Source organism: Mustela lutreola, chromosome X, assembly GCF_030435805.1.
Source record: "Mustela lutreola isolate mMusLut2 chromosome X, mMusLut2.pri, whole genome shotgun sequence".
NCBI lineage: Eukaryota > Metazoa > Chordata > Mammalia > Carnivora > Mustelidae > Mustela > Mustela lutreola.
Window position 1 is genome coordinate 68360589 of NC_081308.1, and position 15986 is coordinate 68376574.

The 15986-nt window shown below is 34.8% G+C and overlaps 1 protein-coding gene across 3 annotated transcripts in view; it reads right to left on the reverse strand.

Moving 5' to 3' along the window:
• The window catches only part of LOC131821618 (fibronectin type III domain containing protein 3C1-like), a 52649-nt gene extending 36961 nt beyond the window's left edge, over window positions 1–15688 (reverse strand). The window contains exons 1-15 of one of the 3 annotated variants that reach the window (XM_059157841.1): window positions 15516–15688; window positions 14888–14970; window positions 13895–14017; window positions 11420–11495; window positions 9945–10021; window positions 7810–8326; window positions 6306–7223; window positions 5742–5794; window positions 5266–5408; window positions 2894–2953; window positions 2404–2542; window positions 1840–1893; window positions 1603–1724; window positions 1344–1518; window positions 93–179 (exon numbers count right to left, since the gene is read on the reverse strand). In XM_059157841.1, coding sequence (XP_059013824.1) covers window positions 93–179; window positions 1344–1518; window positions 1603–1724; window positions 1840–1893; window positions 2404–2542; window positions 2894–2953; window positions 5266–5408; window positions 5742–5794; window positions 6306–7223; window positions 7810–8326; window positions 9945–10021; window positions 11420–11495; window positions 13895–14017; window positions 14888–14968 — 2625 coding nt within the window. In that variant the 5' untranslated portion in view covers window positions 14969–14970; window positions 15516–15688. Of the gene's footprint in view, window positions 1–92; window positions 180–1343; window positions 1519–1602; window positions 1725–1839; window positions 1894–2403; window positions 2543–2893; window positions 2954–5265; window positions 5409–5741; window positions 5795–6305; window positions 7224–7809; window positions 8327–9944; window positions 10022–11419; window positions 11496–13894; window positions 14018–14887; window positions 15005–15515 lie in introns of all 3 variants that reach the window. The other 2 variants (XM_059157840.1, XM_059157842.1) reach the window with 2 other exon arrangements.
• Between the last annotated feature and the right edge of the window lie 298 nt (window positions 15689–15986).

Sequence of the window (15986 nt, forward strand, 5' to 3'; positions counted from 1 at the left end):
AGAACTAAATGTAAAAATCATTTTTCATCTCCAGGAAGAATATAATTTTATATTAAAAATATGATACAAATTTATAAATTATAGCCACATACCCTAAACTTGTATGTAGTACTTCTCTGAAGATTTCTTATAGTGCATGAGAGGTCTTCTCCGTTATATTTAGGTTTAAAACCTAACCCCTGGAAATGAAAGACAATGAATTTAGGAATTAGGCTTAGATTCAAGTTCCAGCTTCAGCTTATTTTCCATCTGGGTGGTCCTGAGCTAGTCCCTTAGTCTCTCTGATCCTTAGTTTCTCTATTAAAAAAAATGGAGATACTTTCTACTTTAAAGGGCTCCTTTTAAAAAAGGATGTAATGAGATAATGTAGATGAAGGCACTTAGCATATTAATTATACAGAACTCTTCCTAAATGTTAGTTGCTTTGTATAAAATGTGATAAAATATAAATAACATAAAATGTATAGCTGCCTTTTAAGTCGTGTAGCCTATTTAGTATAGACTTGTTTTAGTATAGACAGTTTGTCCACCCACATCAGGAATCCAGGGAGATGAGGAAAGGGTTTGGCCTGTTAGCAGTGTGCAGAGAATCTGTGTGACCATGTAAGGTCATCTGGGATAGGCCCAAAGTTGAAGAACTAACATACCTCACCATGTATCTATTGTGTTGTTATGGCTGCTGCTGCTTTTAGCTAATCTTCTAGTATTTAAGTACCTTCAGAACTTCCTGTACTGGCTTACCTAACCTTGGCTCAGCATTGGTCCCATCTAGAACACAGAGACGGGAATCATGCAGTTTGATTGAATAGAAATTAGCTTAATCATAAGGGAAAAAGGAGGAAGTCTGAGAAATAAATTCTTAACTGTAGAGAACAAAATGATGGTTCCCAGAAGGGAGGTGGGTAGGGGGATGGGTGAAATAGGTGATGGCGATTAAGGAGTGCACTTGTGACGAGCATTGGGTGTTATATTTAAGTGTTGAGTCACTAAATTATACACCTGAAACTAATACCACACTGTTAGGTAACTGAAATTAACTAATTTATTTATTTAAAGGATTTTATTCATTTGTTAGAGAGAGAGAGCACAAGCAGGGAGAGTGGCAGGCAGAGGAGAAGTGGGCTCAGTAGCCTGATGCTGGACTTCATCCCAGGACCCTGGGATCATGACCTGAGCAGGAGGCAGATGCTTAACCAACTGAGCCACCCAGGTATCCCAACTAATTGGAATTTAAATAAAAACTTAAAAAAAGAAATTAAATCTAAAAATTTTCAGTATGAGATGCATGTAAAATGTACCTAAAACTGAAGTTGAAGATTAAAGCATGTGAAAAGAAAACTTACAGATCCTGCTTCTTCCATTTCTAGTACATAAGTAAGACTGTCATTTGGATTTGGGTTAGGTGGGGCACACCATTCTAATGACAAATTACAGATTCCTGCTTCTTTTAGCTTAGGAGGTGGAGGTGTTGGAGGCATAGTTCCTGATGTATGAAAGACTGCTATTTCACTGAAATCACTGAAAAATAAATTAATATGGAAAAGTTATTTTCAGGTTCTTGTTAAAGCATAGACTTTTAAATATTGCAATAATTCAATGTACCTCAATCCAAAGTTATTTTTGGCAGCTAGTCTGAATGAATATTTTGTGGAAGCATTCAATTTAAGGATCTTGTGCTGTTTCATGGTACCCATATAGCAACTTTTGAAGCCTTCACTTTTGCCCTTAGTAATAGATGAAAAAATGTTAGAATATTATAAAATGCTGCAAATATAAAAATTCATCATAATATTAATAACCATTTATAAACAAGTGCCTTTAAGAAATAACATGGTTTACCTCATCCCATTCCAAAAGGAAGCTGTTTATTTTGGAACCATTATCATTGGAGCCCTAAATATGTCAGAAAGATAAAATTATGATGTTCTGTTTTTATACAGTATATGTACATACATACTATATAATTAAAGTGATTGAAATTATTGTAAAATTAATCTGCTTACATTTTGTTTTTAAAGCAACCCAGATTTAAAAGTTAAAATGCATTTTTTTAGTCTATAAGGCATACCCAAATTCTATGTATTGTTTTGTTTTTGAAGCTTTATGTAAAAAAGAAAGTTAATAATTAAGAGGCAGATTTGTTGGTAACTACAATTATAAATAAATTTAGGTTATAGAAGTTGTCACTTAAACTTTTACTAATTGAAATTATGATAGACATTTCTCAGTTTACTTGATGCTTGATATAAATAGAAGAGAAAGATGATTATGGAAAAAGGAAAAGTGCTAGAGAAATAGGTCAATTGAGGCATGCATAATTTCATATTTAAAATTTAGGAGAAAGTAGAAAGCATGTTTTTAAATTAAGACATGTTCGGGAGACTTTGGCAGTAAAATACTTACTTTCCACTGTAAATTCAGGCTGCTCTTGGATCGGTTAATTAATCTGGGTGCAAGTGGAGGGTCTGGTTCACAACCTGGAGTTGTGAAGCTAACCACTTCAGACATAATTCTATGTGCTGAGCTTCTTATGGTCGTAATTCTAAAAATGTAATGAGAGTTGTTGTAGGCTTTCAAATATTTATCCTTACATGTACTAAATTGGATACTTGAATTCCCCGATACATATTAGGAGCTAATTATAAAAAACTTTCTAATAGAGCCAAGTAGGATTGTTACATGTAATGGCTCCCAAATCACCCTCTCACCAGTACTAAGTGAAAGAAAGTGAATTAATGGATTTGGAGAGGGCTGTTTTGAAGCATAAAGGATGGGCCATTCTGTTGGCAAGTAGCAATGCTGACTGTAGAAATCATAAGTAGTAAACTGATACAGACTGGGGAGTCTGCCTGGCTGCAGGGTGGATAGGGGTTGTGTAGGATGGAATTCTTACCTTATGAAATAGGCCATGGATGGTTGTAGATCAAGTAGAGTAAATATAACTCCATCACCACTGTGAACATAATATTTCTTTATAAATGATCTTACAAGTATTTAATAGCTAACAGTCCTAAGCTTACATATTCAAGTGACAAAGAAGCACAATTTTCCTTGAAATTTAGATAATTTTAGCCCATTTTATACAAATGTCAAAAGGTGATACTAATACTTCAAATTCTTGGGGAACCTGTGTGGGTCAGTTGGTTAAGTGACTGCCTTTGGCTCAGGTCATGATCCTGGGGTCCTGACATCAAGCCCGCATCAGGTTCCCTGCTCCATGGGGAGTCTGCTTCTCCCTATCTCTCTCTGCCCTTCCCCCTGCTCATTCTGTCTCTCAAACAAACAAATAAATAAATAAAAATTTAAAAAGATTATTAAAAAATACCCCAAATTCTTCATTTGCATGTGAAATTACTATGGCTTTATGAAGTGAAATTTTATAATTTTCCCACTGCAACTTCTTCACATTGTAATAATACAGATTTGTCTTTAATTAGCTTATTTTTTTTAAATTTATTTTTTATTTTCAGCATAACAGTATTCATTATTTTTGCACCACACCCAGTGCTCCATGCAATCCGTGCCCTCTATAATATCTACCACCTGGTACCCCGACCTCCCACCCACCGCCCCTTCAAAACCCTCAGATTGTTTTTCAGAGTCCATAGTCTCTCATGGTTCACCTCCCCTTCCAATTTTCCCCAACTCCCTTCTCCTCTCTATCTCCCCATGTCCTCCATGCTATTTGTTATGTTCCACAAATAATTAGCTTATTTAAAAGTGTTGATATGAAAAGCCTCAAAGAGGGGCGCCTGGGTGGCTCAGTGGGTTAAGCCGCTGCCTTCGGCTCAGGTCATCATCTCAGGGTCCTGGGATTGAGTCCCGTATCAGGCTCTCTGCTCATCAGGGAGCCTGCTTCCCTATCTCTCTCTCTCTCTCTGGCTGCCTCTCTGTCTACTTGTGATTTCTCTCTGTCAAATTAATAAATAATATCTTAAAAAAAAAGCCTCAAAGACACTGCATCATGCAATTTATTCATTCAATTACAAAAGAAAATCTTTCTGGGGAGAGTACTTATTTGCTACATTGGATCAAGTGGCTGGGCTTCCACATCTATGTCTTTCTGAAACTGTCACAGGTGCCGAGGTTTACTCTACCAACTCAAAAGTGTTCTTGCAGGCTCTACCCCAGATATAGTCTCCAAAAAAGTTAAAAGTTACTATTTTTAAGCAAAGGCTAATACTTCTAAGCAAAGAACACTCAAAGTGATAGGGTGATTATAGTATTTTAATAAAAAACAAAAATATTTATGAAATACATAACACCAGAAAAAGTCCACCATGAAACCTCATGCAAAACTTAATTTTATAAGTAGCTTTTCTTACATTTTACATCTTCCCATCCCTCTACCCAATATAGATTGTGTATTATAATTCTTAAATTTGAAATTTCTAGTTGCTAATTATAAAGGAAATAAAACTTTACATAATAATTACATTTAAAATTTCACTTTGAGCCTCCGAGTAAAGATGAGAAATTCTAGTAAATGAAATTTAAAGTGCATTATCATTTTAAAAGTGCTGTAGAGACAGTTCCAGACCTCTGACTTATTTCTTGCATAATTGTTTGGTGGGCAAAGGAATTTGTTTTTCCTCACTTGGGATTTCCTTTATCCTGTGCCTCTGTTCTTAGATTACATGTCCTCATTCAGTCGAAAAGCTGTTTGTTCAGAGTGGTTGGGTATGCTCTTGCTGTGTCATCCACTGTATCTTTCCTAGTCCTGATTGCATCTCTCTCTCTTTTTTTCCCCCTGGTTGTATCTTTTGAACACTTACCTAAGTTCATCCTGCTGCTATCATAGCTCCACCTTATAACTAGCTTCTATAATGAAATTTCCAGGAAAGTCTATCTTAAATCCAATTGCAACATAAATACCTCACTTGTGTAGCCTACCATAAAGTGAAAATTTTTTCCCCCTCAAATGACCTAAGTGAAAAAAGAAAAGGGAGAATTGGAGGGAACATTTTCTTCCCTGAGTCTAAACTTGTCAAATAGGAAAGCTGTAAACTGAAGAGAATGGACCAGTTGATATTTAAGATCCTTCTTAGCACTAACAGACTTATGAGTCAATGAATTTCAAGGACTGACCTGGCAACCACCCACCATTCATAAAACCATTTTAGTATAAAATTGTATTCAAAGCTTAGAAAAAATTGCAGAAAAAATTCTTTAGAATTCAGCATAGGTATAAGTTGAGGTCTATACATTCAGATAGCATATTTGAATTGAATTATGAGAAATGAGAAAGATTAAAAAGAGACTTACACATATACATTTTTATATTTTCCATTTTTACCACTATTAGATATTGCCAGTTCAAATGTCACAGGAGATTTGGTGTGATCACATTTCTCAGAACAATGTAGTTTCCATGAAATAGTAGCAGATCTTGTTTGAATATCAGAAACCTAAAATACATAACAAAAATTCAAGTAGGGTGTTTAAAAAATATAATCTGTAACTTATGATATAATATTTCCCTCAGACTTTTTGATGCTAAATATATTGTTCTCTTCATATTAGGTGCTTAAATACTGTGATTAAACAATGCTATTAATATTATATTTAATAATACCATTCTGAATCTTTATGTATTGAGTAGCTAATAGAGATTATGAAATTTTAACCAAAAAAGGCTTCAAATTAAAACTTTACTAGAGAAAAATATCAGTGAACTTGCATAATTTAGAATGAAAAAGTAAATTAAAAGGAATACTTAAATATTCACTTTAGTTACTTACTACAGGTTTCTCAATGGTGAAACAGCATGACTTTCCATGTTCTGTTATGCATTCTAAAAGGAAACACCCCAAAATAAAATATTACATTGGTAAAGACAAAAGAAAGAAGTTAGATGTTTATTATCCCACTGCAAATATGTCATCACCAGGAGAGCTACTAAACATCTAGTAGCAATTTACATTAAAATTTTAAAAGAAGAGAGCAGTCTAAAGTGTATGTTATTAAACATACTCTAACAAAAGACAGAGTCCACACTTTAAATGAAATAATGTGAATTCATTAGGACTGTAGAGTAACTTGCAATGTTTCAGTGGCAGACAACTAGAAAAGAATTATGTGGTGTACACATAAGATACATGACACATTTTGTATGAGGATGGTCATTTCTCCATGATTTAAAAAGGCATCCCAACTGTAGTTTCATTAAGAGTTTAGATTTAGGGGTATAAAGAGGATAAGAGGAAATGGAAACAAAATGGAAACAAAAATATTTAATATACACTGAGATTCCTAAACATTAAGATATTTATTCATTGGCGACAAAGCCAAACTCCTGACCTTACCTTTTTCTGCAGCATTTGGTGATGCGATCTTGCTTTGTTTTCCACCTGGTTTCTGCTTGATGTCTCCACTTTCTGTAGTACTCCATTTCTTTCCATGACTAGTCTCAAAATGAACACTGGCAGTGCGGGAATTGCTGGCAGCATTGAGAGCACCATCAATAGTAGAAGTGCTGGGAACACTTTCAGAGATGGGAGTGTTGGGAGCATGGTCAGAAATGGAAGAACTCGGAGTGCTGTCAATAGGTGATGGTCTGGGAGTACTGTCAGAAATGGAAGTATTGGGGACATAATTAGTGCTGGAAGGGCCTGAAACTCTATCAGTGGTGGAAGGAAGAGCATTATCTGTGGTGGAAGTACTAGGGATATGGTCAGTGGAAGAATTGCTGGGAGTATTATTAGCAATATGAGTGCTTGGAGAGTTGTCAACAGTGTAAGTACTGGGAGTATTGTCAGCAATGTAAATGTTCTGAGCACTGGTCACGGTGTAGGTACATGGAGCATTGGCCACGGTATAAGTGCTCAAAGTATTTTCAACAGTGTTGGTGCTCGAAGTATTTTCCACAGTGTAGGTACATGGAACATTACCCACAGTGTAAGTGTTTGTAGTGTTGTCTACAGTGTAGGTACCTGATGCACTGTCAACAGTGTGGGTGTGTTGAGCATTCTCCACAGTGTAGGTGCTCAAGGTATTGTCAACAGTGTAGGTACTTGGAGCATAGTCCACAGTGTAAGTGTTTGGAGTAGGAGGCATACTGGAAAAATCATTGGTTTTGTTCATAGGCAAAGAGGTGTTAACTATATAGCTAGTCTTGTGTCCTCCAAGTTGGCCTTCTCTCATTTTTTTCTTCATATGTTCTCCCATGTTAACAGCCCTTTCATCAGACTGGTTATAATTTGCTCTTCCATGGGAATAAATTTCTAAAAGAGACAATGGAGTACTGCTTAATAATTATAATAATTACATATCTCAAGGTCTTTTAAATCTTTTCTTCAAACCAAAATAAGCATGATAAGCAATGTTTTACTTTAAAAAATTTTCCCGTTTTGCTTTAATAAAGATATTAGGTCTGTATTTTTGTAATGTATTGATATGTACAGAAAGAAAAACAGGAGCAGATATTGTTTTCCTAGGGAATAACTCCACTTCCAAATTTTAATGTCCTAAGATGATTATATTGTTGACCCTTCAGTGTCATTTATATTCCCACTGTGTGGCATTAATAATCAAAACACTCTTTTATAATTTTCCAATATGATTTTATAGACCCAACCAGTAAAAATAAATATCACAAGTCAATGTGATATCAAAGTAAAAAAAAATATATAGAAAATTATGTTTAAACACAAACCAGTACTCATTTTTATTAATCCTAATATACATGCATGAAATGAAATAATTCATGGAAATGTTACTACTTTCTACTTTTTTCATTTTAATAATTTCCCAAAGCTCTTAATTTTAACAAACTCAAAATATTTCCTGTTTAAGAAAATTATATACTACCGTGCTGCTCTTGGTATATAAATGTTGCTGGTGGTAGCATCGGTGGTGGTGGCATCTGTGGTGGTAGCATTGGCGGTGGTGGTGGCAGCGGTTGTGGTGGCATTGGTGGTGGTGGCATCGGTGGTGGTGGAAGCTGTGGTGGTAGCATTGGTGCTGGTGGCAGCTGTGGTGGTAGCATTGGTGCTGGTGGCAGCTGTGGTGGTAGCATTGGTGGTGGTGGCAGTGGTTGTGGTGGCATCGGTGGTGGTGGCAGCTGTGGTGGTGGCAGCGGTTGTGGTGGCAGCTGTGGTGGTGGTGGCGGTGGTGGTGGCAACTGCTGTGGCAAAGGCTCTTGGATATAAGGCTGTGGAAATTCCCCTTGAACTGGGGGATACATAAGTTGAGGACCTTGTGGATACATAGGAGAGGATGGTCCAATGAAGTGTGATACTTGTGGTATAGGAGCGGGCATGGTTGTACGATAGTCAATTGTCTGAGGCACAATGATGATTTTGCGAATGCCATTTTCTTCCACCACCTAAGTTGGAAGACAGAACCATATAAACATATTAGAATTAATAAAAGTTGTCATTTTAAAACTAAGTTAGAATTATATCCTGTGCTCTTAATTTAGAAAACCTAAGGGATCAGAAAGTAATAACCAATTGAAACTATGTCAAGCAGAAGACAAGATAATTCTTCCTCATCTCCATATGTATGGCTTTCAAAAAGGTAATTTTTAACAATAGATAATATATTAACATTGTTTAAAAACATAAAGGATAAAAAATGTAAAATTTCCCTAAATCATATCTACTATTGTTCTTAGTTTCTTATGAATCCTTCCAGAATTTGTCTATACAAGCAAGACTATAGATTCTTATTTTCCCTCTGTATTACATAAAAAGAAGCATTATTTGCATTATTACTATCTGTACCTTGCCTTTTACACTTAGCAATGTATCTTAAAGATCTTATTATATCAGTACATAGAACTACATCACTGTTTTGCATAGCTGCATAGTACTCCGTTATTTGGATATCCTCCATTGTACACAGTCCTCCATTGACAAGAGTGTGCATTGTTTGCAGCCTTCCATGATCACAAACAATATTGTAATGAATAATTTTGTACATTTATTATTCCAAATTTGTGAAAAACACATCAGTTGGATAAATTTCTTCAAAGTGCCATTGCTAGGTGAAAAGGTATATGCATTTGTATTTTTGTTAGTTATTGTTGAAATAGGTAATTCCATTTAGAATCAAACCATATTATATTGACTTATTTATCATGTTATTGATTTCCACAGCTGTGCAATAGGAAAAGACATATTCTCAGTTATAGAATTTAGAGGCCATGAAATCTATTGTTAATGTCTATAGGAGACATACTTCCCTGTCTACTTTAGTGCTTGGTAAATATTTGAGGAATTTATAAAAAAAAATGCCCTTTGTTGTCCAGCAACTGAGAATGAAATATTACTGAACAGAAAACAGTAATTTTAGGGACCAAAGCTTACACACTATCAAAAGCCATTACTGTAGCAATTGTAATAGGTAATCAAGATTGGTTACAGTATTCAGAAACAAAAAACAATAGAGAATTAATGAATATGATGAGATGCAAATTCATTAGATGAATAAGGAATTATTTATAAGACAGTCTAAGGGAGATTTGGTTAAGTTTAACTGCAATTTTTTTTAAGCAATGATGATAATAAAATGAACAACTAAATAGTATTTCAGAAGTCCTATCATATAGTGACATAATAACTGTTAAATGATGCTTTAGGGCTAAATACTAAATAAAATCATACTCATAGGGGTGCTTGGGTGGCTCAGTGGGTTAAGCCTCTGCCTTTGGCTCAGGTCATGATCCTGGGGTTCTGGGACCAAGCCCCGTATTGGGCTCTCTGCTCAGCAGGGAGTCTGCTTCCCTTCCTCTCTCTCTGCTTTCCTCGCTCTCTGCTCAGCAGGGAGCCTGCTTCCCTTCCTCTCTCTCTGCCTTCCTCTCTCTCTGCCTTCCTCTCTCTCTGCCTGCCTCTTGGCCTACTTGTGATCTCTCTCTGTCAAATAAATCAATAAAAATCTTTAAAACAAAAACAAAAACAAAAACAAAAACAAACAAACAGAAATAAACCATACTCATATACCTGAGACATGTAACCAGGAGGAAGATATATTGGTGGCAGGGTACCACTTGGTGACATCAGAGGTACATCAGCGGGTCCTAAAAGAGAATTATTACTAATAAAGTCCTTAATAACTTTAAACAAAGTCCATTTAACTTTTCACAGTGAAAACCAGCTCCAAGCTTTGACAACAGCCAACCATTTTCAAAGAGTCTGTTGCTTACTTGCAAGGGAAACTAGGTATGAGTGTAGATGAATCAATGGAAATTCATCACAACTGATGGAAAATAAAGCACATAATGGGGATTGGGCAAAGTTTATATTATAAAAACATTGGCAAATTTAAACACTAATAAAAAGGAAGTATCAGCTTTCCAGTAAATTGTTCTTTTACTTATGTATATACTGAGTAATAGAAGTTTTACTCTGAACCATAAAATAGATTTCTTTTAGTGATGTGACATAAGAAAACTTTAATTTTAAGCTTTTCATTGATAATAGTAAAGTGAAATAGCTTTTAGAAAACAGAATAACATAGAGAAGGACCCAATGCTACTCATGATACCCTACATTTACACTAGATAGTCTTACTGTCTTAAACATACAATTGCATAGGAACTAAAAATCCAACACAGAATGGAAACTTTTATGAGTCATCATCTTTTATTTACCTGAATTATAATTATTGCTTTGTTTTAAAAATCTATGTGGCTCTCAAGTCCTAGAATGGTATTTACTTTTAATAATGGGGAAAATAATATGAGTTTGTAATAAACTTTATATAGCAGCCATATGGAATCCATCGCTAAATGATAGTTTTTTAAAAAATGATAACGTTTTGAAAAATTTTTGAGACATAGCTCTAAAACACTTCAGGATACAAAGTAATTGGCATAAGAATAAAAATTATCATCACAATTTGAAATAATATTAAATCTTGTGCGAAGTAAATGTTAATTTTATATTACTATAGAATCAATTCTATGTGCTATACATTTACTATGTATGTATGCATATATATAGCAAACTAAAATGTATATATAAATAACTTATCCCCCTCCTGTATAATGTTCTATCTTGATTACCTAGTACAGTGCTAGAACATGATAGGCACTAAAAAAAAATACTTGAATGTATGAGTGAATGAGCTCTCTGAAGACCTCAGTAGTCCTCTCCTATAAGAAAAGAATCTAAAACTATCAGTCACTGTCAGTGTATGCCAGATGTGAACTTTTTCAAGTGAAATTGCTGAATTAATCTTCAATTTAAAAAAGTAACTTACATGAAGATCTCTGGTAAGACTAGCAATACGAGCCCTAGTTATTATATTGATACTATGCTCCTATGAGGACCATATAAATTTAAGAGGATTCCATCTGGCTCAGATGGGAAGGGATACTAATGGAATAGATTACTAGTAAAGTCATTTCATACTAATATTTAAATTTACCCTATTTGCTTTCAAGAAAAACACATCTAGTTATACTTCTACTGACCTTGGATATTCTGAATGTTCCCATCATCAGACTTGATGGTGAGGGTCTCCCCAGGGTTAACTTGAACCAATATAATCTAGAAATAAACCATTCTTTGGTGACATACTTTTCTGTTATTTAATCTAAGAAAAATCATTGTCGTTTTTTAAAACTTTTATTTAAATTCCAGTTAGTTAACATACAATGTAGTATTAGTACCAAGTGTATAATTTAGTGATTTAACACTTACATACAGCACCCGGTGCTCATCAAAACTAGTACATTCCTTAATCCTCATCATATATTTAACCCATCCCCCTAATCCCTCCATGCTGGCAACCAACAGTTTGTTCTCTATAGCTAAGGGTCCACTTCTTGCTTCCTCTTTTTTTCCTTCATTCATTTGTTTTATTTCTTAAATCCCACACATGAGTGGAATCATATGGTATTTGTCTTTCTCTGACATTTCTCCTTAGCATTATGCTCTCTAGCTCCATCTGTGCCATTGTAAATGTCAAGAATTCATTCTTTTTTTGTGCCCGAATAATATTCCATTGTGTATATATATACACCACATCTTCTTTATCCATTCATGAGTCAATGCACATTTGTACTGTTTCCATAATCTGGCTATTGTAGATAATGCAGCTATAAACATGGGGGTGCATATATCCCTTCAGATTGGTATTTTTGTATTCATTCGGTAAATACCTAGTAGTGCAATTGTGGATCATAAGGTGGTTCTATTTTTAACTTTTTGAGGAACAAGACAGGTATGTCCACTCTCACTTTTATTTAACATAGTCTCGAAAACCTAGTCACAGCAATCGGACAGCAAAAGCAATAAAAGACTTTCAACCTGGCAAGGAAAAATCAAACTTTCACTATTTGTAAATGACATGATACTCTATATAGAAAACCCCAAAAGACCCACCCTAAAATTGCTATAACTGGTGCAGGAATTCAGCAAAGTTGCAAGATAAAAATCAATGCAATCATTGATTGCATCATGGAAGTCAGTTGCATTTCTATACACCAATAATGACGCAGCAGAAAGAGAAATTAAGGAATCAGTTCCATTTACAATTGCACAAAAACCATAAGATATCTAGGAATAAACCTAACTGAAGAGTAAACAACCTGTGATCTGAAAACTGTAAAACACTTATGAAAGAAATTGAAGTTGACACAAAGAAATGGACAACCATTCTATGCTCATGGGTTAGACCAAATATTGTTAAAATGTCTATATTATCAAAAGCAGTCTACTTTAATACAATCCCTATCAAAATACCACCACCATCTTTTCAGAGTTAGAACAAACATTCCTAAACTTTGTATGGAACCACAAAAGACCCCAAATAACCAAAGCAATCTTGAAAAAGAAAAGCAAAGCTGGAGGTATCCCAATTCTTTAGACTTCAAGTTATACTTTAAAGCTATAGTCATCAAGATAGTATGGTACTGGCATAAAAACAGACACATGAAAAATGAAACTGGACCGCTCTCTTGTACCATGCACAAAAATAAACTCAAAATGGATGAAAGACCTAAGTGTGAGACAGGAAACCATTAAAATCATAGAAGAGAACAAAGGCAGCAACCTCTTGGACATTGGCTGTAGCAATATCTTACTAGATATATCTCCTGAGACAAGGGAAGCAAAAGCAAAAACAGACAATTGGAATTTCATTCAGGATAAAAATCTTCTGCACAGTGAAGGAAATAATCAACAAAACTGAAAAGCAGCCTCTGGAATTGGAGATGATATTTGCAAATGCCTTATCAGAAAAAGAGCTTGTATCCAAAATCTATAAGGAACTTATAAAACTCAGCACCCCCAAAGATAATCCAGTTAAAAAAGAACATACATAAATAATGAATCATGGAACACTACATCAAAAACCAATGAAGTACTGCATGGTGACTAATGTAACATGAAAAAAATAAAAAAGAACTGAACTGCAAAAAAAAAAGGCATGAATAGAAATTTTCCAAAGAAGACATCCAGATGGCCAACAGACACATGAAAAGATGTTCAACATCATTGACCATCAGAGAAATGCAAATCAAAACTACAATGAGATAGCACTTCACACCTATCAGAATGACTAAAATTAACACAAGAAATAATACGTGTTGGTGAAGATCTGGAGAGAGGGGAACCTTCATACTCTCTTGTTGGTGGGAATGCAAACTGGTGCATCCACTCTGGAAAGTGGATGTTCATTATTCTTAATTTGAAAAATATTCAAACTTGCTAATCACTGGGATCTGAAATGCTCAAGAAGAAGAGTACATTTGGATCAATGGGCACTTAGGAGAAATTCAATATCCTAAGTAATGGGTCCTCCCCCAACCAAGTAAAATTTAATATAATAAGGTCATAGAAAATAGGTTCATTGACATGGAAAGACCAATTCCTACTCTCCAGGAAAAAAAAAAAAAAAGAAAAACAGAAAACAAAACTTGTCTGATGGTAAAATTCAGATGTACTTGTTGTATCCAGTATTGAGGACAAGAAGGCCATCTAGTGTATCTTTTGGGATGAGTCACTGTTTGTGAATAATTAGTAGTATATTGTGTTCCAGCAGTGTTGTCCAGATGATAATTCCCCATCTAGTAAAAAAGAAAGGGCACTTAATTTCAGGCAGGTCATTTTTATCTCAGCTCCTTTTGATATTGTGATGTCAAACCAAATTCTAATCCAGAAGTACAATATTTACTTTTTTTTTTGAACTCCAAAGAAAAAAGTTAAGTGATCTTTTCACCCTGTATATGTAGGGAAGACCTTTCCTGAATAGGGATGCCTGGGTAGCTCGGTGTAAGTTAAATGGATGATTTCAGCTCAGGTCATGATCTCAAGGTCCTTTAGGATTGAGCTCCACATCAGGCTCTGTGCACAGTGGGGAATTTGCTTCAGTCTCTCTCTCTCACTGCCCTTCCCTTGCTTTCTCTCTCTAAATAAATGAATCCTTAAAAAAGTCTTTTCTTGAATAGATTTCTTCAAATGAATAAATGCTAAATCTATAAAATGTTCTTTCTTGAGACCAATCCTGTAGGTAGAAGTCATTGTTGCTCAAAATAATACCTTTAAATATTAGAAAATTGAACTCAAAGCTAAGGAGTATGAAAGAAGGTTAGTCTGTTTTACAGTCATATTTTTAGACTATTCATCAAAAGATACTGTCTGTGGATAGTATAAACTTTCAACACCAGGACTTTTAAGCTGGTCAAAGAAGGCTGGAAAAACAGCTAAAGCAACCCAAAAGGAGGTTATATGTGACCTAAGCTAATGTTAAATGTCTCTAGTGGGATTTTTAAAAGCCTACAAGGAAGATAAATCAATGTTTGTGTAAAGACTGAAAACTTATAAACTAAGTGACCAATCATAAAAATGATACACTTTTTCTAAATAAAAGCCAATACTGGATTCAAGAAGGATTTGATCAGTTATAATGAAAAAAGAAAAAGCAAAATTATCCTTACCTGATGCATGGGTTCGCCATTGATAACTGAGGCCATGGGAGGTATTTCAGTAAGAGTAGGTGCAACCCCATGTTCATCCATGTCTAAAAAGATTGGCTTTCACAGTAAGTGGTGTTTCTAAAGCGTGTAATCATAAGTTAAACAATGAAGTCAAAGTAGTGATTTTAAATGACAAAATATGATGATCTACTCCTTAGAAAAGCCATTTTACATACTTTTTCTCTCAAAAAATGTTACTTAACTGAAATTGTTTTATGGCAACATTTCAAAATAATCATTTGTCATCACAAATAAAAATACGTGAAAATTGGTGTCAAGAGATTGGAATAGTTTTCTTCACTCATGAAAACAAGTGAAGATAGCTTCATTTCACAGTGTGAAGAGTTGTTTAGTTAAACAAGTCATTTGATCCATTTAGATCAAGTCCAATTCATTTCCAATCTATGATTTCAACTGTCAAATAAGACTTCATATTGATTAGAAGGCTGTAATAATTAACTAGATTCCTTTAAAAAGATAAGAACATAGAAATCACCTTAACTCAGATACTAAACCCAAATATCTTAAACATAACACAAAGCTTCAAACCCAAACCTTCAGACTTAAAATACTTTCCAGGTTAAAATACCTCATGTGTAGATGGCACCAAGTGATGAAATATGGTAGGTTAGCCCAGACCCTTGATTCCATAAACACATGGACAAAAATCAGAAGGAAATGTATGATTCTTTTGAAGGTGGAGAAAGAGGATACTCAAGAGAGGACGTTTCAGAGCTAGTCAAGTCCTCCAAATGAAGTGTACTGTTGTGCTTCACAACTCCTTGGTAACACTGATGTAAAAGAATGTTTACTATGTCATAATTCTAGTCACTACTTACATCATTTCCTTACCAAGATTTTTATATAGTCTTAAGAGACTTTTTACTGCAAATACAACTTTTCATAAATGAGAGACTAAAAATTTTTAAAAAGACTTTATTTATTTATTTGACAGAGAGAGAGAGAGGGAACACAAGCAGGAGGACTGGGAGAAGGAGAGGGAGAAGCAGACTTCCCATTGAGCAGGGAGCCCCATGTGGGGCTTGATATCAGGACCCTG